Source organism: Rissa tridactyla, chromosome 1 (genome assembly GCF_028500815.1).
Source record: "Rissa tridactyla isolate bRisTri1 chromosome 1, bRisTri1.patW.cur.20221130, whole genome shotgun sequence".
NCBI classification, from domain to species: domain Eukaryota; kingdom Metazoa; phylum Chordata; class Aves; order Charadriiformes; family Laridae; genus Rissa; species Rissa tridactyla.
In genome coordinates, this window is record NC_071466.1 from 218,473,701 (window position 1) to 218,496,131 (window position 22,431).

Genomic DNA, 22,431 nt, shown 5'->3' on the forward strand with positions numbered 1-22,431 from the left:
GAGCGCTGCCCGTACCCCCCTGCCCATCCCGGGGGACGGGGACATCCAAGACACCCACCACCACCCAGGGCAGGGGCAGCCCCACGCCTGCCCCACTGCGGTGGGGCACCCCCTGAGCTGCGTGGGGCTAGTGAGGCTCCAGAGTGGGCCAGCCGCTGCAGGAAGGCGCTGGTCACGGGCTCTGCCCCACAGCTCCACACCAGCAGCCCCCCGGGATCGGGGCAGGGGCTGCCATGGGGCTGGACACCATGCTGGGAAGGCAGGCAGGGAAAGGAAGGAAAGCCGCGGAGCCTGAACCGCCCTGGAGCAGGCAGGCAGGGTGAGAGCGTCCCTGCCAGCCGCAGTGACACCCACCAGCCCTTCCCCACCCACCGCGGACCCTTCCCCTCCCCTCTTTCACCTCTTCCCACCCCAGGCCTGCCCAAGATCCCGGCATGCACCTGGGCGGTCATGAACCTTGCTCCGTGATGGGGACATAGCCAAGGAAAAACCCTCTGGGATTTATCCAAGCACACGTAGCGGCCAGCAAGGGCACCCGGGCACCCTGCCACCCCCCCAGCCAGACCCCGCCTGCCCCGTCCCCTGCTCCGCCAGCCACCCACCTTGGCTACAAACTGCTTGTCCTTCTGATCCAGGTTGGCCGTGGGGGCCACGTAGTCCCTCCAGATCCTCAGTTTGCGTTCTTTGGCGAACCTGCCGGCGGGGAGGGGGGTGGGATGGGACAGGGACAGGCGTGATGCCCAGGCAGGGACAGACGTGCCATACGTTAAATTGCCCAGCAAAGGCCAGAGGCAGCGGGGCTGGTGCAGGAGAGATGGCATCCACCTCCCAGCCGGGAGAACACAGCAGGTACCCACAGGTGGATGGGGAGAGGGGGCTGGAGTCACCCCAGGCCCCCCACGGGGGCAGCTGGGAGCGTGCCCACCCCAGCGCCGGACTCACCTCTCGGCCGCGCGCAGCTTGTCGGCGCCGCGAGTGTAGACGGCGATGGACCAGTCCACGCAGCGGGCAAAGCCCTCCTTCAGCAAGAGCTCGGTGATGTTCCCGTTCTGCGGGGACGGGGCACCGGCTCAGCCACGGGGGACAATGGCACCCACACCCACCCCTGCGCCCTCGCTGCCTCCCCCAGCCCCTGCCCCGCTGCGAGGGGGGACCTCACCCGCCCTGCTCAGCCCCTTGGATGTCACCGGTCCCCAAAGAGCCCAGCAAGGCCTGGCCACAGCACCCCCAGGGCTCTCAGAGGCCACCCCTGCGACTCCCATGCGGCTCTGCTCCTCTTGGGAGCTGCTCACATGGACCATGGTCTCCCACATCCACCAGTAAAGAGCACGCAACTTCCAGTTGCCCTGAGCCCCCACCGGAGGCACCTGGTCCCTGCAGCCACCTTTAGCATCTCCAGCAGAGGACGAGGAGCTGCCCAACCGCCCACCGGGACCTTCTCCCACCCTTCTCCCACCCAGCCCCACTTGCCGGGTGCAGGATGGTGCCCAGGATGTTCTGGTTGTGGCAGCTCTCCAGGACGATCTGCACATCCCTCTGCAGCAGCCGCGACTCCGTGAAGAACTTGGCTTCGGCCGCAAACGGCTCGGGGACTTCGGGGGCGTCTGCCTCCCGCTTGAACGTGGGACACTGCGGCAGAGGGGGGACGGTCAGGGCAGGGGCTGGCACCTCCAGCCTCGGCCAGGGGGTGGGAAACCTCCCTGGGGAGGAAGGGTGACCCCCTGTCCCTCCTCAGGGGTCTGTATTGGGACCAGTACTGTTCAATACTGGGAGGAGGAGATTGGGATGAGATATCGGGAAGAAATCCTTTGCTGTGAGGGGGGTGAGCCCCTGGGCCAGGTTGCCCAGAGAAGCTGTGGCTGCCCCATCCCTGGAGGGGTTCAAGGCCAGGTTGGACGGGGCTTGGAGCAACCTGGGCTGGTTGGAGGTGTCCCTGCCCAGGGCAGGGGTGGGATTCGATGGCCTTTAAGGTCCCTTCAACCCAAACCATCCTGTGATTCTGTGATTCCCAAGCTGCACGCAGCCCCGTGCTCTGGCTGCAGCTTCTGGGAGACGGGCTGGGGGCTGCCTGTACCGACGCTTTCGTGCCATTTTGCACTGACACAGCCCTTCATCTGTCCCAGCACACGCTGCTGGGAGCAAACTGGGGTACAGAGATCAACTCCCAGCGTGATCCTGCCTAGGGTGCCTCCACCCCGGGTCAGACGGGCAAGGGAAAAGCAAGGGCACCATGTGAGGGAGCCGAGGCAGGGGCTCCCCAGCACAACTGGGGTGTCAGGCAGGGCCCCAGGAGCCCCCAGTCCAGGAACCACCCTCCACGTCAGCCTCCTGCCACGCTGGGTGGCCAAACTGGTGTGGTGTGGACCCTCCTGCCATGCTGCATGGCCAAGCTGGTGTGGTGTGGACCCTCCTCCTGAGCTGGGTGGCGTGGACCCAGGTGATCCACACACCAGCAGCCACCCCGATGCCAGCCCAGCAGGGACAACCACTCGCCCAGTGACCAGGGGACCCTTGCAGGGCATCCGACAGCCCGGAGCTGGGGCTGCTGCCCGGCCTGGCAGCATGGAGCTGGTACACACCTAACCCAAACCCATCCCCGTGGTGACACCCCGTGCCGGCGTGCACGCAACCACAGGCTGCAACCAGCCTGTTACTGAAGGGTGCATCCAGGACACGGCAGGCAAGAAGGCAGCTGTAGCCCTGCCTCCATCCCTCGCCCAACGAGCCCGGTGGCCAGCAGGAACGGGTGCAAGCCCTGCACTCTTGCACCGGTGCCCAAAGGTGCCGAGGAGGATGCACAAGGAACAACGGTGCGAATTCAAGAGGGAACTCGCTGCAAAGAGGAGTGCGGAGCCCGCTGGACGGGGCTGGAGCCAGCGGCCGAGTCTCACCTTGATCCCCGAGAGCATGACGGTGACCAGGTAGTAATCGGGGAGGAGGAGGGCTCTCACCACGCTGCCATCCCGGACGTGCTCTATGATGGCTGCGGAGCAAAAGGAGAGGTTGGTCTTGCTACAGAGGGGCTCGGCGGGAGCTGCGTAGCCGGAGCCGGCCCTCCTCCATCCTCTGCAGCGAGAGGGTGCTGGGAACGGCACCCCAGCAGCATGGACGTCCCCTGAGCCCACAGACAGGCAGGCGGCAGAGGATGGGGTGACCCCAGCACCCTGGGACAGAGTCGGTGCCAGCTTACCATTGACTGGCTTCTGGTGCATGGAGTCCACGAAGTGCCGGGGGTTCTCGATGGTGTACTTGAGGTCGCGGATGGTGTGGGAGCCCGACCCCTCACTCCACATCCCTTTCTTGGCGCTCTTGGCTTGTTCCTCCAGCTCCGCCAGCCTGCTCTGCTCGGGGCTGCAAGGACAGGAGGAGACGGGGTGAGGCCAGGCCCCGGGCGGGCAGGACGCTGACGGTTCCTGCATGTTTTATCACCGGGAACATCCATCTTCCAGGCACTTTTCTGGATGCTTTAATGATGCAAGCACTCGCGTCTAGAAAAGGCCCCGCCTGGGTGAGCTGCTGAGCGATGCTCCGTGCTGCTGACAGCAGCGCACCATAAATCACAGTAGGTTCTTCCAGCAGGGCGGCACAGAGGCAGCACCCTGGATGTCCGGATACCCCCCACAAAAACCGATGAGGATAATCCATACCAGTCTTTCAGGGGCTGCTTTGTGCACCACAATGGCAAGGAAGCCCCAGGAGATGGCTACCTGTGGGTCCCGCAGCAGCAATGAACATTTTGGGAGAGGAGGGATGGCAAACCGGGTGCCAAACCGAACCACAGACCGTCCCCGGTCCCACATGAGCAGGAGGATGCCTAAGGCCGAGCACAGCAGCAGCCCCTGCCCAGCACCGGCCACCAGCCCTGCCTGGTGCTGGCCCACCCCAATACACAAATTTGGTAATATTCGTGTTTTAGCACAGGCTGAGAGAGCTGGGGGGGTCCAGCCTGGAGAAGAGAAGGCACCGGGGAGACCTTCCAGCCCCTTCCAGTCCCTCAAGGGGCTCCAGGAAAGCTGGGGAGGGACTCTGGCTCAGGGAGGGGAGCCACGGGACGAGGGGGAAGGGTTTTCCACTGGAAGAGGGGAGACTGGGATGAGATATTGGGAAGAAATCCTTTGCTGTGAGGGGGGTGAGCCCCTGGGCCAGGGTGCCCAGAGAAGCTGTGGCTGCCCCATCCCTGGAGGGGTTCAAGGCCAGGTTGGACAGGGCTTGGAGCAACCTGGGCTGGTGGGAGGTGTCCCTGCCCAGGGCAGGGGGTGGCACTGGGTGGCCTTTAGAGGTCCCTTCTCACCCAAACCCTTCTGTGATTCTATGATTCTTCAGCTCGGGGAAAAGCTGCAACCTGATGAATCCTGAATTCACCAGAGAAGCACCCGACTCCAGCAGCTGAGAAGTGAGTGGCTGAGAGTCACCTCACACACCCGTTAATTAACGCACCCTTTGAATTAGGAGAGCAAACGTGGAGCAGCGAGGCGCTCCAGGAGATATTTAATTGCAGGAAGCTCAGTCCTGTGCGAATCGCGCTGCTCCAGCCCCTCACACCGGTGATGGAGCTCGTGGCAGCAGCATCGCCCAGCCCGGGGGGCTGCACGTCCTGCTCCTGCATCATCATCCCGGGGATTGGCGTGAGGGGTCTGGAGCAGGAGTCTTGTGAGGGGCGGCTGAGGGAGCTGGGGGTGTTCAGCCTGGAGAAGAGGAGGCTGAGGGGAGACCTTCTCGCTCTCTACAGATCCCTGAAAGGAGGGGGTAGCCAGGGGGGGTCGGGCTCTTCTCCCAAGGAACAGGCCATGGGACAAGAGGAAACGGCCTCAAGTTGTGCCAGGGGAGGTTTAGGATGGATATTGGGAAAAATGACTTCATGGAAAGGGTTGTCAGGCCTTGGACCACGCTGCCCAGGGCAGTGGTGGAGTCGCTGTCCCTGGAGGGATTTCAGAGCCGGGCAGACGCGGTGCTGAGGGATGTGGGTCAGTGGTGACTGGGCAGTGCTGGGTTAACGGTTGAACTTGATGATCTTAAAGGTCTTTTCCAACCTCAACAATTCGATGATTCCAAAGTCAGTGCAAGAACCCCAGCGGACTGGCAGCAGAGACTTCCCTCCTTCGCTCCACCTCCATGCAGGAGGTGCAGAACCAGGACAGGGTGGCAAGAGCCGACTCCAGCCGAACCCCATCCATCCTACCAACGCCGCCGGTCATCGCCAGGCTCTACCCGCTCTCCCAGCAACTCCTCGCCCCCAGCCCCAGCAGCACCGCAGGCTGGTGGCTTCTGCAGCCCCTCCAGCGCAGGCACAGCGGCTTTCGTGCCTCGCCCAGGCATCACCCCCCTGCGGCGGTCCCCAACCATGCCAACACAGAGCCATTGAACTCTGCCAGCAGCACCCAGATCCCACCAGCACCAGGCAGGGAGCATGCTCCCCAAGGGCTTGGGACAGGGACTGTCACAAGTGTCCCCAAGGCAGGCAGTAAGCAGGACCCACCGGCACTCGATGCTCCAGCACAGACAAGCCTGGGCACAAAATAACCCGTCCACGCCCTCGGCAATGCCCGCTCTGTTTACTCAACGTACCTGTTTACAGGCTGCGCTACCAAAAACGCTGGGTGGAATGCATCCAAGTGTGCCGGGAACAGTTTTAGGAAGCGACACGGGCAAGCTTCCAGCCCAGCTTCCAGCCCAGCAGGCGCGGGGATGGAAATAGCATCCGACCGGTATTTATAGCCGCGCCACAGGAACAATTCGCACCCCTGGAACAGGATTGTCGGGGTCTGGGGCTGCGTGCGGGGATACCATCCCTCGCTCCGGGACACAACAGGGACAGAGTGAAACATCGGCATCGGCTCCAACGGCACCACGCCGCCCCGACGCAGGACAAGGGACAGGAACATCGCAACATCACCTCTCTAGCATGAATTAAAACACTTCGACTCCACGCCAGGCGTTATTTTCCAGCCACCAAGAGCTTCAGAAGACTTTCTGCTGCGCAGTCTGGGGCCACAGCTCTGGTGCTTCGGCATCCAGGGCAAGGAGATGCCTGGCCCCCTCTCCCCAGCCCCTCGACACCCCAACCCTAAAGCCAAGGGGTCCTGTGTACCACGACACCGATGCCTGCGAAACCCGGGCGCCGCGGAGAGCCCTGGTGCAGGGATGGGTGCCCAGCCAAAGCCGAGGAACCCGACGGGCCCTCTGCCCGGGGAAATAACCGCAGAGCGTCGGCGCGGCCGCGCAGCACGGGCTCAGCGGGGCAGCGCAGGATGCAGCCGCATACGTACTTGTTGGCTCGGATCCCTTCCCGGCGGGAGGCCAGCCCTTCGGCCACCAGGGACTCAGCAATGTTCTCGCCGCTCGTGTCTGCGGAGAGAGGAGGAGAGGAGTCAGTGAGACCAGCCGCCAGTGCCGGGGACGGCCCAGAAAATGCTCTCAAGATGATTTTAGTCAACAAATGCTGGAGCAATCCAGGAGCCAAAGGTTCCTGTCACCAGCCCGGTGTCCCAGCAGCACATGGCCTTCACGGTGCATCAAGCAGAGCAGCCCAGGGCTCTCCTGGAGACAAAATTTCCCCCAGACCAGGGCTAAGCAAGTGGGAAGGTGGCACCTTGCTCCAATGCACTATGGGGCTGCGAGGCGTGCTGTCACCCAGGACCACCTCCGTGGGAAGGGGACATCCTCAGCACCCAGGGGAGGCAGGCAATGCCCTCCCAGCACCAAAGGGGCTCTCTGGATTTCCAACGAAGGCTGCACTGCCAGCATGACCTGCAGCGGGCACCGCTGCACAAGGCATCCTTCCTCTGCAGAAACACCGGGGGGTTCAGGGCTACCGGGAGCCAGAGCCCCTGGGGAGGCGGGGGACAAACGCCACAGTCTGGGGGAATCCGGGGCCAGAGACGGAGGATAAACAGGAGGATTTGGGAAGAAACCCCCCACTGCCCACGTTGGATGGAGGGCGCGGGGTTGCACGGCCCCAAGCAGCTGAGGAGGGGGTGTAGGGCACTGCCTGGACCCCCCACCATTCCTCAGCACCTCCGCTCCCACTCAGCCACCACCGGCGAGCGATGGCAAGCCCCCAGCCCCCCAAAGCCCCCAACCCCGCAAAGCCCGGAGCCGCAGACAGCTGCTGCATCCCTGCCAGGGAAGCTGTCGCAGCGTTTCCATATTAATAGTATTTAAACCTTGACAAACTTCATCAGGAAGCATTTTATGCTTCATTTCTCACCTCCGCGGTGTGACAGGCTGGGATTTAACAATAAGGACGACACCTACGCGGGAGCCACAGCATAAGAGTCCTTAACGTGGCAGACAACAAGGCTGCAGATGACTGAAAGGGAGCAATTCACTGATCGCGGTGTCACCGAACAACAAAACCTCTTTCAAGGTTTATTTGTTGCTGACTGCGCTGTCGGGACCTGCCATGATTCCTGCTGAAGGATGGCCCGCGGGGTGGGAAAGCGGAGAGCAGCGGCTCTCCAAAACCACGATCCCTGAAGGAGGGGATTCCACGATCCCAAAGGGCTTCCCGGTCCCCCAGCAAACTGGGAGCTCAGGAATGAGCATGGAAGTAACGTCAATACCCAGTTATTGGCGGTCTCGGGCGACAGGGTCATCCTGGCTGCACGCAGGGCTCTTCTCCCCTTTCTCGCAGCCTGGGGACTGTGGGGGTCTCACGTTCCCACGCTGGATGGGGACCCCCACAGGGACACGGGAGATGCTGGCTGGAGCACACCGGGATGCAGCGGCCATGGGAAGCCAGCCCTGGGTCACCCCCACAGCAGCGACGAGGTGCCGGTGGAAAGGGGGTCCAAGCAGGGCTATAGTCCAGCCTGAGCCACGCTGGCCCTGGCCACATCCAGCCAAGCCCGAAAACCTCCGAGGAGAGTTCCAGCCTCCCCGGGGAGCTGCACGGCCACGAACTCATCCGCTGATCTGCCGCAGTGGGAAATCAGGAGCCAGTTGGGCTTTCTGGGCTTCGTGGCCGTGCAGCAGAGCTGGTGGCCGGCGATCCTCATCCTGCCCAGCCAGAGGCACCGGCAGCTCCTGCCGCAGAGCCAGAGGGAGCCTCTCCCCAAATCGCAGGCCACCTCCTTTCTCCCCGGGACTCGGCGCAAACCCCGCTCAGCTCCATTCGTGCCGCGCTGCCTCGGGACGAACCCCGCCTGCAGCGGTGAGCAAGTCCCGGCCGTCTGCTGCTCGAGCCAACCTCCCGCTTCCACCACAGGAAAGGCTCCCAGTGCCACAGCGATGCCAGGGAACGTATTTGGGAGACAAGGATGCCTCACGGCACCCGCTTACCCTTTCCACTCAAGCCCTGCATGGCCCAGCTGCAAGCAGCAGAGTCTGCAGCGAGATGGGGCTGAGGGCATCCGACCCCCCAGTCTGTCCCAGAGCTACCCCAGGGGACATACACCAAAAACTCAGGAGCCCCTGACCTCCGTTCCAGCCCCTCGCACGCGTCGGGTCCTTCCCCCATTCCCCCAGCCGCAAGGAGTCACCCCGCTGAGCTCCCCACCCGAGAGGGGGCTGCCAGGGGGCTCTGGCCGAGCCCAACCTACATGCCGGTCGTATCCCAAATATCCCAGTCGTGGGGCCGTCCTGGCTCCGCAGCGACCCTCCAGTGAGCACAGAGGGGCACAGCTCGCTCGGCGCACCTCCTGCCCCGTGCCAAGCCGGTGCATCCCTCTGCCGGGCAGCACCAGGGGACAAGCTGGGTCCTGGTGAGCACCCACCTCCCAGGAGCCCACCCACATCCAGCAGATCTCATCCCCCTTCTTGAAACCCACGGGCACGGGAACTCCAACCAGGAGCTAAGCCCAGCAGAGCAGCAGCGGGATGCGGTCACCTCTAAGCCACTTTCTCTCACCATTACTCTCACCAGACCGGACAGCTGAGAGCTAACCGTGAGGAGCGAGAGCCCCAAAACTCATCCACCAGCACGGCTGGAACCAGGGCTGTGGGCAGAGGGGACGCGGCACCCAGCAGAGTGCAGTCTGGCGTCATGCTCACCGCGAGCGGGGACCTAACCGGAGGTAAAACCCATTCGTGGCAGCGCCGAGAAGACCACCCTGCCCCAGGCTGCTCCGAGCCGGGGAGCACGAGTCCTGCAGGAATCACACAGCACTCGGGCTGAGCGGCTTCGCTCCCGGCGCTCCACGGCATCCTCAGGGGCCACAGGGAAGCCTTTTGGGCTATTTCCATCAGCCAGAGAGGAGCACAAGATTTTTACCAACAAAAAGGATGCCAAGGGAAAAGCTACGGGAATTCTCCTAGTGCCGTGGCTTGCATCCGTGCGCCGCGGTGCATCAACCAGCACCTGCAGCTCTAGAGCGCGCGGCCGTGCTCCAGCCGGGAGCCGGACCGGGCATCGCTCCCCTCCAAAAGCTGGAGCTCCACCAAAAAATAGGGCATGCATCCTTTTGCCACCGACACCGCATCCCAACCCACCCTCTCAGAGAGTAGCTGTGGCTCACGAGCACCACGCACTCCGGCTGCAAGTACCGCACGCTCCGGCTGCACGCTCCGGCCACGAGCACTGCATGCTCCGGCTTGCGAGCACCGCACGCTCCGGTTGCACGCTCCAGCTGCGAGCGCCGCGCGGTCCCCACCAGCCCTTCGGGCGCCCGACAGACCCCTCAGCACTCACCTTTCCCCAGGTACACCATCCCGTACTCCCGGCCCTGCGGGGTCTTGTACTCCACGGTAAAGCAGACCTCCTTCCCAATCAGCTTCTTCCGCAGGAACTCACGAGCCGGGAACCCCCAGGGCTGGAGGGAAAAGAAGAGCCGATGGGTCAAACGCAGCTGGGGGAGCCCAGAGCCTCCCCACCCCGGGGGACTCACGCTCTCCTCCAGCTGTGCTGCGTTAGCCCAGGACCGCGCTGGAGGCTGTTTGCAGCCCACGAGCTCGCAGAGGAACCGACCCCGTTACTCCGCAGGAGGAACACCCCTCTCTCTCCCCCTCCGGCCCCAGCAAAGTTGGTTTTCCAGCCGGCATCATACTCCCCGAGCACAGACGGAGCCAGCCAGCTGAACCCGGGAAGGCTCCTGGGACAGAGGGAGCAGGGCTGGAGCTGCGGCGATGCAGGGGCTGGACCGGCCCCAGCTCCCAGGGAGGCGGTGGGGGCTCCTCCAGCTCCTGCCCAAGTCGGCATGGGTGCCCGTGGTGAAGGAGCAGAGCGGGACTGGCCACGGTGGCCGTGCCTGGCTAGGAGGAGCGAGTTCTCGCGTCCCCCCAGCACCTCCCTGCACCGCGGCAGGAACACACCGGAGCCCCGGCGAGCTCAGCCCCACTCCACCGCAGCGGGTGGGTGGGGAACGCGGTCCGGAGGAGAGAACATGATGTGCTCATAAACAATTAGCAAACCTGACAGGCATAATTTTTTAAAAGAGTGACATTTAAAGGCTGAAGCAGTGTTTAGAAGACAAACTCCCCAGGGAGAGCAATTAGCTGCCAGCGCTCTGCGCCACCCCCGGGGCTGGGAGGATGGGTGGCCGGGGCTGGGCTCCCTCCGACACAAACCCCGCCGTTCCCAACCTCTGCCGGCACCGACACCCTGCCTGCACCCAATCTGCCAAAGAAACACCCCCGTTGCCTCCTGTTCCCCCAGCCTTGGGGCAGGCAAAGCCCTGCAGATGTGCGCTGGCAGCGCAGAACCCCCCCCACCCCCGCAGCCTGGGCTGCATCCCCAGCAGCGTGGGCAGCAGGGCGAGGGGGGGATTCTGCCCCTCTGCTCCGCTCGGGGAGACCCCCCTGCAGTGCTGCCTCCAGCGCTGGGGCCTCGGCACAGGAGAGACACGGAGCTGTTGGAGCGGGGCCAGAGGAGGCCCCGGAGATGCTGGGAGGGCTGGAGCCCCTCTGCTGTGGGGACAGGCTGAGAGAGCTGGGGGGGTTCAGCCTGGAGAAGAGAAGGCACCGGGGAGACCTTCCAGCCCCTGCCAGTCCCTCAAGGGGCTCCAGGAAAGCTGGGGAGGGACTCTGGCTCAGGGAGGGGAGCCACGGGACGAGGGGGAAGGGTTTTCCACTGGAAGAGGGAGACTGGGATGAGATATTGGGAAGAAATCCTTTGCTGTGGGGGCGGTGAGCCCCTGGCCCAGGTTGCCCAGAGAAGCTGTGGCTGCCCCATCCCTGGAGGGGTTCAAGGCCAGGTTGGACGGGGCTTGGAGCAGCCTGGGCTGGTTGAAGATGTCCATGCTCATGGCAGAGGGTTGGACTAGATGGCTTTTAAAGGTCCCTTCTAACCCAAACTACTCCACGACAAGCCTGGAGGCACCACCAGGTTCCCCTGGTCCCGCAGATCTTGCCCAGCCGGGTCCTCACTAGCAGATGATGCCTGCCCCATCCTGGCCACGTGTGTGACCACAGCGGGGTGAAGCAGGAGAATTCCACCCCAGAATCCACACTGGAGGCATGGAGCAGGGAAAGGATCTCTTAAAGGAGGACTGAAGGGATTGTTTCATCCTGTGTCCTGCAGCCGCAACGTCCTGCGTGCCCCCGAGCCAGGCAGGAGGTAGCACTGGTGAGGGGGGAGCTGCTTGTGCCCCACGGGACAGCAGCAGTGGGGCAGGCAGGGGAATGGGTAATGCTTCTCGCAATGGTCATGCAATGGAGATGGGGGGGCGGGGGGAGGAGCCTGGGAGCCCCCTGTGCAGCTCAGCCCATGACCCTCAAGGCAGGGGGGCTGCGCAGCACCACTCACGGGAGGCACTCACCTCGTCCGGGGTGTCCTTGGCGTCCGGCTGGCCCGCGGCAGCCCGGCGGGCGAGGTTGCCGGCACGGATGTTGCTGAGGTTGATCTGGCGCTCGGGGGGCGGCCCGCCTCGGGGCTGCCCGCGGACGATGATGGCACATCCCGACAGCACCTGCAGGGAAGAAGAGGGGTTACAGGGGGTCCTCGTCGCCCCGGCAAAGGAGAGCAGCCGGGAGGGTGAGGAGGGAGAGGTGATGGAGCTGAGCGCGCAGGCAGGTGATGCTGCGGGGACAGACAGGCTTTCAGGGACGGATCCTGCCCCAGGCAGAGCATGGGAAACTCGGCACCACAGGGTAGAATTTCTCATGGCAGAGTCAGGAGCTGCCCCAGGTTTCCTGCCCGGAGCTGCGGGATAGAGCCAAGCGCCACAGCCCGCACCGTCGCAGCGGTGCCTGTCAAACGTCCCATCCCCTCCTTCGGGGTGTGGCACAACTGAACGCAGGGTGATCCCAGCACAACGGGTAACAACGCGAGGGACGTGGCAGATCAGGATCCCGGACGCTTTTACCTACTGTGATGCTAAAACCGTTCCCAGGGGATCTGACCCACTGGGAGCAAAGGGCTCGTAGGCAGCAGCAATGGGCTGGCTGCACCCTGCACCCATGGCCTGTAACTTCAGCCAAGTGACTGTGTCGAAGTCAGACAAATAAACCCATATGGGGAAAACGCTGGGAGAATCCTCAAAAAAACCAGAGACCCAACCTGGACTTTTTGCTCCTTGCGCCCAGCTCAATGACAGCAACCAGTGTCATCCCACCCTGCAAAAACCCCCGGGTTTCTCAACGGCTCTGTCCCCGTAGGAGACCTCGAGCCACCCACCTGCCGGCATCGACAGGGCCAGCTCCAGCCGCCAAGCCGGGCTGCAGGCCAGGCAGAGCGAGCGAGCGTGCCGGGGATCACCCTGTTCCCGTTTTAATCAGTGCTGGCTCCCTGCACGCGGGATCGATGCTGCCGGAGCGCTCGCAGAAAACCTCTGGCTTGGATTTCAGCACGTGCCCTGGCTTGCCGCCCACCCGAAATCCCCACGGATGCTCGCAGCACATCCCAAAGCCACAGGACTCGCACCCTGCCACAGGAGCCAGCCCGGCCCAGAGCCAGGGACGCCGGCTCGCACCGAAACAAGCCCCACCGCACCGATCCCAAGGGTCTGGTCGCACTGCAGCATCACGCCTGCTGCTCCCCGTCACCTCCTGCATGGCGGCGACCGGCAAACCATGCGAACTACCGGGATCGAGCTTCAAATTAAGCCTGAGCCACACACAGAGCGATCCCCCGGCAAAGGCTCAGCGCTCAATACTTAAGGACTTAGAGGTTTCATCACTGTAATTAACCTTAATCTTTAATTTATAGGGCGTGGGGAAACAAGTCGGATGCTGTAACTGTTTTATCCAATTACCAGTACAAACCCTGGGTCCCGGGAAGGGGACAGGTTCGTTAGCGGAGCCGCTCCGTGCTCCATGGCTGCACATGGTGCTGCAGGGTGGGCACGCAGCCAGCCCCCCCGTGCCCCTGTCCCTGCCCACGGAGTGGCCGCACCACTTGCCCATCACTCCCAGGTCAAGAAGCCACACGCACCTTTATGGGCAGCAGCTTCTGGCCAGGCTCGGGCAGCGATGGGACCGGGAGAGGGTCCCAGCCAGGCTTCACCCCCCGCCAAAGCAGTCCCGGCTCCCATCTGCCAGCCAAGCCGTGCCCCGTCCTCGTTGGGAAACATTAGCCGAGCCACCCTGACAGCCCTGCCCCATGCTCCAGCCAGGGGAAGCCGGGCTTAAACCCTGCTTAAATCCACCTGGAAAAGCAGTATTTAGGGCAGGATGAGCCGAGAGCGTGATGGACGCGCCAAGGCCAGGGCACGGCACAGGGACACGGGGCGGACAGACCCAGCTCCTGCGGCAGAGGCGTCCCCCCAGCACGGGAGGGGATGGCACTGGGGTCCTGCCAGCACAGCCAGCATCCAGGGCGGACACTGCGGGGCACGAAGGGTTAAAAATCGCCGTGGGAATGGGAAGGGAAGGCAGGGTCCCAACCAACTGGGCAAGGAAACCAACCTCTGTTTACCTGGAGACTCACCAACGCGGGGCCCCGGCACAGCTCCAAGCCGGGGGCCACTGTGCCACCGGCCATGGCTGTGCCACGCTGTGCCGCGCGCAGTCACCGACACCCCAGAGCAGAGCCAGACCCCAGCGTGCCCGGCTGTCCCGAGCCCAGCCATCCCTCCCCGGGGCGTGCTCCCCCAGCCCCCCGAAAAGGAAGGAGCCGGCTGCCGTCACAACCCACCCCCAGCCGGGCTCCCGGTGCCTCTTCCAGCCCGGGGGGGGCTGTCAGCAGCTGCACGGCCCCGACCCACATCGCCCCCCTGTTCCCGTTCTTCATCCCACCCTGCTCCCAAACTCTGCCGTCCCACTGCGACTTCGGGGCAAACCGTGCAAAAAAGGTGCAAAAACTCCCCAAAACCTTCAAATTTGAAAAGCTGTGATGGGAACCGCAGCGGAGCACGTGGCCAGCACCGCTCAGGCTGACCCCGGCAGCACCACCATGAAGCCGAGCAGGTTCCGGGGAGATCCAGGGACCCCCCCACCGCTCCGGGGATCCCCTTCGAGCAGGGATTTGGGGCTGGCTGCCCTGGAAAGAGGGACCACGGGGCACACCCGGGGCAGCAGCTGGGGTGCCCGGCCAGCAACCCCTCAGAACCCACTCCGGGCACGGGGCAGCACGGTGTCCCCAGGAGCCAGTGCCCGTCGGGCACTGCCACCCCTCAGCCAGCAGACACCCGCCGTCCTGCCCAGAAATCACGCTGGGGGGGGGCACATCCCCTCAGACAGAGTTTCTCCTGAGCATCCCAAAAGTCACTTGTTGGGCACGAGGTGGCAGGAGGCAGCAGGAGGGGGTCCCCGCGCCACCGACGAGCTAAGGCAGGGGGAAGGCAGCGTCCCCAAGCCCCCAGCATCCCCAAACCTCCAGTGTCACCAGCCCTGTCCCCACCGCTGCAGAGGGGTGACGTGACACCCCGAGCGAAGGTCTCATTCGGAAGGCAGCGGTGGGATTTGCAGCCACAGCTGATGCCTGGACGGGGCCGGGCGGGGGGGGGGGGGGGGGGGGGGGGGGGGGGGGGGGGAGGGCACCTGTAACTTCGAAAAAAAGCTGTATTTGGGCACAAGAAAACCCTGTGTTTGGGGAACGGGGGTGACAACGCAGGCGCTGGGCACTTCAAGGCACCTTTAGTGGCCAACGGGCCCGAAGACGGGAGCTGGGACATGAGCCCGGCTCAATGCAGACACGTGGGCAGCGTGGTCGGGTGCCACCAGCCCAGCTCCCACCAGCGGTGGGACACAGCCGGTAACGGGGAGGGACCGGGAGGGAACACACGGACCAGGACACGGTGCCAGGACTCGATCCCAGCGGCGGCTGCCGGCCCCTGACCTTCGCCCTCGCGGTCCCCGCTGCTGGCACACGTGGGGACGCCACACAGAGGGGCTCAGGGACCCCATCCCACCCCTCCTTCCCGTGGGGACACCGCCAGGATGGGAAGAGGAGGAGCACCCTGAGGGATGTCCCAGTCCATGGTGTCCCTACCGGGTGTCCCTCGCTCACGGCACCAGGAAACCCCGAGCTTCCTCGGGGCTGCGGGGGATTCAGGGCCAGCAGCAGAGTGGGACCACCAGCCCCGTCGGGGCCACCCCAGCACTTGGGGGGACCCCAAAGCTGTTCCTGCCCCTTCCCAGCAGCCGCGGTGGCGGGGCCATATGGCCCCCGGGCCAGCCGGGCCCCCGGCCCCAGGACAGGGTGAGGGGCTCGGAGTACAGCCCCCTCCAGTACCCCCTTCCTGGCGGGTGGGGGAATTCCTGGGGTGCAGCGAGGGGTCCCCGGATGGGCAGGGAAGGGACGGCAGGACCGGGAGTGCGGGGTCCGGGGACGGAGTGTGAGGCTACAGGTGGGGAGGGTGCACCGGAGGGGACAGCATGGCGGGGGGAATGGGGGTCCCAGTTACCGGGACGGGAGGCAGGGAGTGAAAGGGGGGGCCCGGTCACCGGAGGGGGCTGCGAGAGGCTGGAGTCCCCGTTACCGGGACGGAAGGGGGGTACCGGAAGGGCGTCCCGGGTAACTGTGGGGGCTGAGGGAGATGGGGTCCCGGCTACCGGGACGGGAGGCGGGTAGCGAAGGAGGGAACCGGTGGGGGCTGCAGGATGTGGGGATCCCGGTTAGCGGCAGAAACGGGGGGAGGAGGTTGGGGTCCTAGTTACCGGGACGGAAGGTGGGTACCGGAAGGAGGTCCCGGGTACCGAAGGGGGCTATGGGACGCGGGGTCCCGGTTACCGGGACGGAAGGCGGGTACCGGAGGGTGGTCCCGGTTACCAACGGGAACTGCAGGAGGTGGGGGATCCCGGTCACGGGGATCGGGGGTGCTGCGGCCCGGGGCCGGGCCGGCGGGCGCACGAGGAGGCGGGCGGGGCGGAACGGAGGGAGGCCCCGCGGGGAGCCCTTACCATCTTGACGATGCCGCGCTGGACGGCGAGGGGCGGCGCGGAGCCGCCCTGCCCGGGGGCGGCCGCGGAGGCCATGGCGGGGCGGGGGGGGCAGCGGACGGGGCGAGCGCGGACGGAGCGGACGGGGCCCGGCGGGAGCGCGGAAGGGAGCAGCGGGGCGGGGCGGGGCGAGGGGCGGTGCGACGCGGAGGCCCCGCCCCGCCGCCCGGCCAACGGCCAACGGGAGGCCGGCCCCGCCGCCGGCTCCGCCCCGCCCCGCCGCTCCTCGGCCAATGGCGACGCGCGGCGCCGCCGCTCCGGCCGGAGAGGCCGCCGGCCGCGGTGACGTCACGGGAGGGCCCCGCCCCGCGGAGGGAGGGGCGGGACTTCCGGGGCACGCGGCGCCAGGGACACGTCGGCAAAGGGCCGCCCGGGCTCCCCACGTGGCCTCCCGCCGCGCCGGGGGCGGGGCCGGGCGGGGACACGCCCCCTTTACGTCACCGCCCGCCCCGCGTGCGTGCAGTGCCGAGCACCGGCGGCACCGCGGGGGGGGGGAACGGGGATTCCCCGGTCACAGCCCCACGGGGGGGTCAGGGGAGGGGGATCCACCAGCACAGCCCCACGGGTGTTCAGGGACCCCCCGGCGTGGCCCCACGGGGAGGGTGGGGGTCCCCCAGCACGGCCCTGCGGGGGGTCAGGGGAGGGGGAGCCCCCAGCACGGCCCCACCGGGGGGGTCAGGGGAGGGGATCCCCCAGCACGGTCCTACGGGGGGGGGGGGGCGGTCAGAGGACCCCCAACACGGCCCCACAGGGTGGTCATTGGTGGGGATCGCGTCAGCACAGCCCCATGGGAGAGCTGGGGGTCCCCAGCACAGCCCCACGGGGGTTCAGGGGAGGGGGACCCCCCAGCACGGCCCCATGGGGGAGGTCAAGGGAGGGGGATCAACCCGCGTGGCCCCACGGGGGGTGGGGGTCTCCCTGCGTGGTCCCACAGCGGGTGTCAGGGGAGGGGGATCCCCCAGGGCATTGGGGGAGTGGGGGGGGTTCCCCTTCCCAGCTTCCTCTTCCCTTCCCCGTCAGCAGCTCTGGCCCCCCGGAGGTCCCCCATCCCGGTCCGCGCAGCACTGCCAGCCTTCGCTCGGGGGGTGCAGGGTCACCAGCCACCCCCCAGTGTCTCTCCCCCCATGCCGAGGCAGAACCACGAGCTGCTGGAGGCTCCTGGCAACACACGCGGCCTGGCCACTGGCCCCAGCAGCTCCTGACACCTCCTGAGCAGTGGTTTTGGGGGAAAAGGGAAGGAAATGGGGTTCCCTCCCCGCCGCACCCCTGCTCAGCTGCTGCTGCAGGGGAGCTTTTGGCCCATTTTGGGGTGGGCAGTGCCACAGCGGGTCCCTGCTGGCCCATGGGGCGGCTGTGAGCACGGGCCACCCAGCAGCACCTGTCCTGTGCCCCCTCCCCAAGGCCACCCACTCCCCAGGGCCACCCCCCGACAGACACCCGCATCCTACCACGAGGCTGCACCGCCTGCAGCATCCACGTCCTGTGAGGGGACCGGGGACACCGGCTCCGCCCCGGTGGCCTCGACCACCCGAGGTCACCCATCGTCACCACGTCCTGGCAGCGGCGACTTGCCTGGGGTCTGGCTGCGGTGCCGGGATGTCCTCCCCCTGGGGACACTGCCATGGTGGCCACCCTTGGCACTCTGGGTACGGACCTCCCATTCTCGGGTGACCCCAAAACCCCCCAGCCGGAGCAGAGGGGCCAAGCGTGGGGCTGGGATCCTGGGGTGGCTTCTGCTGTGCCTCGGTGTGCCACGGCACCCGAGCCACCGACCGTCCGTCTGCTGGTCCGTGCAGGGACGATGGCTCTGCCCCACTTGGGAGGCAATTTGGAGATGCTCCGGGTGCTTACCTGGCTGGTGACACCATCCGGTGCCAGTCCCCAGCACACCGGTCGCAGCATTGGGTGGCAGCCCTGCGGCTTGCCCCTCACCGCAGCGTCGGGGCACGGTGCCGCAGCCGCTGCTGGGCTCAGCGCTCGCCTCCGCCGGCTTGGGGGCTGCCAGCCTGGCGCTGCGGCGTGCCACTTGTGGGTGGCAGAAAATGATTCTCCTCTTCCCGAGTGGTCACGTAGAGAATCCAGGCAATTGCAGCTTTCCAAGGAATGGGCTGGTGGCAGCGGCTGTGGTGACAGTGGCCCCGTGTCCCACTGGGCAGCCAGACCCCGTTGCGCTGGGTGCCGAAGCCCCCCAAGCGTGGGAGGGAGCCCACCCCCGCTCCCTGGCCACCGCTGCCTTGGGAGCAGGGATGGACCGGCATGCGATGCCGGATGGCACGGATACCGCCACCGGGGTGCCCTGTCCAGGCACGGCCACCGCAGGGGACAGGCAGCAGGGTCTGCCCGTCCCGGTGTCCCCTCCCTGGGAAGCGGGTGCATCGAATGCATCGGGGCTCTGCGGGGGATGCTGGCTCCTGCCTGGGCGTCGGGGCCGTGCCGGCAGGGATGGGGGCTGTGCCGCCCTGCTGGCACCTTCTACCCGCCCAGGGAACGTTTTGCGACATTAACGGTGTCCCTTTAATGCCGGGTTTGGCTCCTACGTGCAAACCCGGTGGCGCTGCAGCCTTCGGCCCCTCTGCCACCGCGTCCCCGGGGTTTCACCCCGACACTGCACTGCCCTTCCAAAATCTCCCACCCCGGGTGGGGCTGGTCCGGGAGGGATCCTCCTCCCGGCTCGCTCCCTGCCTGCCTCCACCGCTTCTCGTTTTCTTGCTCCAGCTCGTTTTGGGATAATTTATTTCTTTGTTTGTTTTCTCCCCTTTTTCCACTTCAATGTTTTGCGTCGTGATTCATGAGGGCCAGGGCAAGAGCTCGTGCGCGAAGGGCAGGAAATCGTTTCCTTTGCCAAAAAACCTCGCAAAACTGCTCCGTCACCCTGATTTACAGCGGTTTTGGGCCCACTCCGCGCTGTACCGCGGTCCCGGCTTGCGGCTGTGTCCCACCGGGCTCTGCCTGGGGAGGCGAAGGGGCACGACCTGTGCTCCGGCTCCAGAGAGAGCGTCTTCAAGCCCTGAGATTGCATCTTCAAGCCCCGAGATTGCCTCTTTTAGCCAGAATATTTTAATAATCATCCTTTTAATCAAAAAGAAAGTTAAGCTGTAGGTGGAACCGCTTAGACAAAGTAGGTTTTCTTGGTTGGCTGACTCATCTGGGCTTTTAACTTCCATGAGTGCTTTCTGGAGGAGAAAAGAAAGGGTGGGTTTTTTTCCAGCCATCCCCAGTGCTTGGTGAGGAACAGGGTCACCTGCTGCGGAGAGAAAGCCCAGAAAGATGCAAAATGTCCTCGGGAAGGAGCTACGGAGAGGAGGGGAAAGCTCCTTTCCACGTCGGGGGCATTGCTCTGGGGTAACCGCACCGACCCCAACCTGCAGCAGCGCCCAGCTTCGGTGCCACGGTGGGATGTGAGGACCCATCCGTCGCCGCAGGGTCTCCCGCTATCACCAGCACTCAGCCTGGGTGGAAACTGGGGTCCCCAAGGAAGGACCTGTCCTTGTCATTCCTGCTTGGCCGCCAGCCACCACCGGTGCCCGGCCACGGTGCTGTCACCGTGTCCTTTGCTTGCCGGGGGGAGCACCCGGGCTGTATTTCAACACAGAGCCCATAAATACCCGGTGTCAAGCGCTGACGTTTTAATACAACGCGGAGTGATGCATTTTTGCAAGTACTTGGGGTGGAGGCGGCGTGGCTGGGAGGCACCGAGCCCCAGGGCGGCAATGCCGGCCAGTGCCGGGGCCCAATGCTGCAGGCAGGGGCCGGTCGCTGCCTCCTGGCTCTTGTGTGCAAACCCTGGCTGAGCCCCCCGGAACGCCCCACACGCACAGGCTGGGCACGTCACTGACACACTGAGTGCCAGAAGGGACCCGCATGGGGGTGGGCATGGGGCACGAGCTCCCCGAGGAGCCCCGGGGGTTGCCAGCCTCCTGGGCAAGCACCTTGGTGAGCTGAACCGTATCCCCTGGGATGCAGGATGAGGTTGGCAGGCACATCCCCGGCTTCTGTAGGAACCGCGCAGGCAAAGGCTGCCCTGCTGCTGCTTAAAGGGGGTGTCCCCCTGCCCCCAGCGGCACCAGGGACCCCCCAGGACAACGCTGCGGTGCACCAGTTCCCCAGCCAACCCATCCACGCAGCCAGCTGTCAGCAGGGCTGGACGCGGGGCTTGTCCTCTCCTCCCTCCTCTCCCGTGGCCACTTCTCCCGTTAGAGCTTTCCAGTCCCCCCTCGTCTCCTGCTGGAAATGCCCAGTGGCTCAAGGTCCCCCGTGGCCCTGCCATCCCCCTGCAAGGTCTCCCCCGGCTCTGCCATTCGGGGGGAGCTGCATTTCACCCTCCTGCCCCTCTGTCCCTGCCCCGTCCCGGAGCATCCCAGCGCTTTGCACAGGACCCCGCTGGTGCCACCACCCTCTATGGCCAGAGAGCACCCACCGTGTCCCCCAGAACCAGCAGGGAGGTGGCTCTCAGCTGGGGTGAGGAGGGAGAAAACCAGTAAGTGGGTGTCGGAGCACCTTAAGGACCTCGTCTCCTCCCGACAGGGGCGGTAAGGAATTCTCAGTAATAACTGCAGTCCCTGTCCCGCTCCCTCTGTGTCCCTGTTCCCATGCAGTGACGGTGGCACTGCGAGCTCGGCTTGCAGAGAGCTGGTCCCCTCCGTCCTCCCACCTCCTTGTCCCTGCAGGGTCCCATTTATTCTCCCGCGTCCCTTCCCAGCCACACGCCCTGAGATTCCAAATCCCGGCACATTCCTGTTTCCTTGCCGCCAGCCCAGGGACACAACACCAGTACACACCTCCCAGTGCGGGGGGCCAAGGGACCATTTCTTCCCGCTCCAGCTCGTTAGCGCTGACGAGCATCACCTGTGCTCCCAGGCAGGGAGGCTGCTTATCATCCCCTCCCTGGACCAATGTTATCTCCAGCTCCCAAAGGAGGAAAAACACTCCGGACATCTCCAGTGGGATCGAGGATGGGACTCTGGGAGGGGAACTGGTCCCTGAGCCTGTGTTCAGCCCCGGATTTAGTGACAGCAGCTCAGACCTCTGGGCAGAGCTGCTCTGCCCCGAGCCGCAGCCATGCCGGGCACGGATGTCTGTCCCCGTTCCTCCCACCGGCACAGCACGGGAGACACGGGGAGGGAAGGACCCTGAAAGTGCGTCCTCAAGGCCCCACTGTCACCCGCTTTGCTCTCGGGCTGCATCCCCCCGGGGAGCTCCCCGGGCAAGTCCCAGGACAGGGCAGGATCCCGACACCGCGGTCCAGCTGCTGAGTGTCCCCAAACTCCCCAAATCCTGCCAGCAGGGGCACAGGGGACAGCCTTCCCGGGTGGGGAGAGCTCCACAACGCCCAGCCACCTGCAATTGTTTGATTGCAATTATGGGTTAATGAAGGCTCGTTAGAGCTCACATCTGTCCGGAGAGCTCGGTGTGCGGGGTGACACTCAGGGGCTCTCCTTTCCTGGCCATCCCCTGGCCCATGGTGGTCACTGACAGCCCCAGTCCCAGGTGCACCCACCTGACCTCCTCCCGCTTCGCTGCACGGGCCACCGCTGTCATCTGGAAATGCCACCGCTCAGAAAATACGATGCCGGTGGCTGCAGCCGGTCCCCGCTGCTCTGCTCCACTGGGGGCTGGCTCCACATAAACAGCATCTCCCATTAGTCAGGAGCCAGCTTCTCACCTGCGCTCACTTAATTTCACGTAACGAGAGGTTTTAATCAACCCATTGTACCGTACTAAGTCAAATGTCTTGTAGAAATCCAATTACCCTCTATCATCGGTTGTCTTTATCAGCCAGACCTGAAATCTACTTTAAACAGGAGATGGAAGCGGAGATGATGACGACGATGATGATGGATCCACTTGGCTGGACCCCCATCCCAGCAATGTGCGCTGGCAGCCCAGAACCCCCCCGCAGCCTGGGCTGCATCCCCAGCAGCGTGAGCAGGGGGGCGAGGGGGGGATTCTGCCCCTCTGCTCCGCTCGGGGAGACCCCCCTGGTGGGGGGAGCTGTGGGACAAGGGGGAAGGGTTTTACACTGGAAGAGGGAGATTGGGATGAGATATCGGGAAGAAATCCTTTGCTGTGAGGGGGGTGAGCCCCTGGGCCAGGGTGCCCAGAGAAGCTGTGGCTGCCCCATCCCTGGAGGGGTTCAAGGCCAGGTTGGACGGGGCTTGGAGCAACCCGGGCAGGTGG

The 22,431-nt window shown here is 65.0% G+C and overlaps 1 protein-coding gene across 1 annotated transcript in view; it reads right to left on the bottom strand.

Moving 5' to 3' along the window:
* Positions 1 to 16,343, bottom strand: part of SND1 (staphylococcal nuclease and tudor domain containing 1) — a 145,464-nt gene extending 129,121 nt beyond the window's left edge. Inside the window, exons 1-9 of the mRNA XM_054188613.1 lie at positions 16,216 to 16,343; positions 11,694 to 11,843; positions 9,629 to 9,749; positions 6,267 to 6,345; positions 3,191 to 3,351; positions 2,892 to 2,983; positions 1,471 to 1,629; positions 943 to 1,049; positions 603 to 693 (exon numbers count right to left, since the gene is read on the bottom strand). Coding sequence (XP_054044588.1) covers positions 603 to 693; positions 943 to 1,049; positions 1,471 to 1,629; positions 2,892 to 2,983; positions 3,191 to 3,351; positions 6,267 to 6,345; positions 9,629 to 9,749; positions 11,694 to 11,843; positions 16,216 to 16,290 — 1,035 coding nt within the window. The 5' untranslated portion in view covers positions 16,291 to 16,343. The remainder of the gene's footprint in view (positions 1 to 602; positions 694 to 942; positions 1,050 to 1,470; positions 1,630 to 2,891; positions 2,984 to 3,190; positions 3,352 to 6,266; positions 6,346 to 9,628; positions 9,750 to 11,693; positions 11,844 to 16,215) is intronic.
* Positions 16,344 to 22,431: the final 6,088 nt, after the last annotated feature.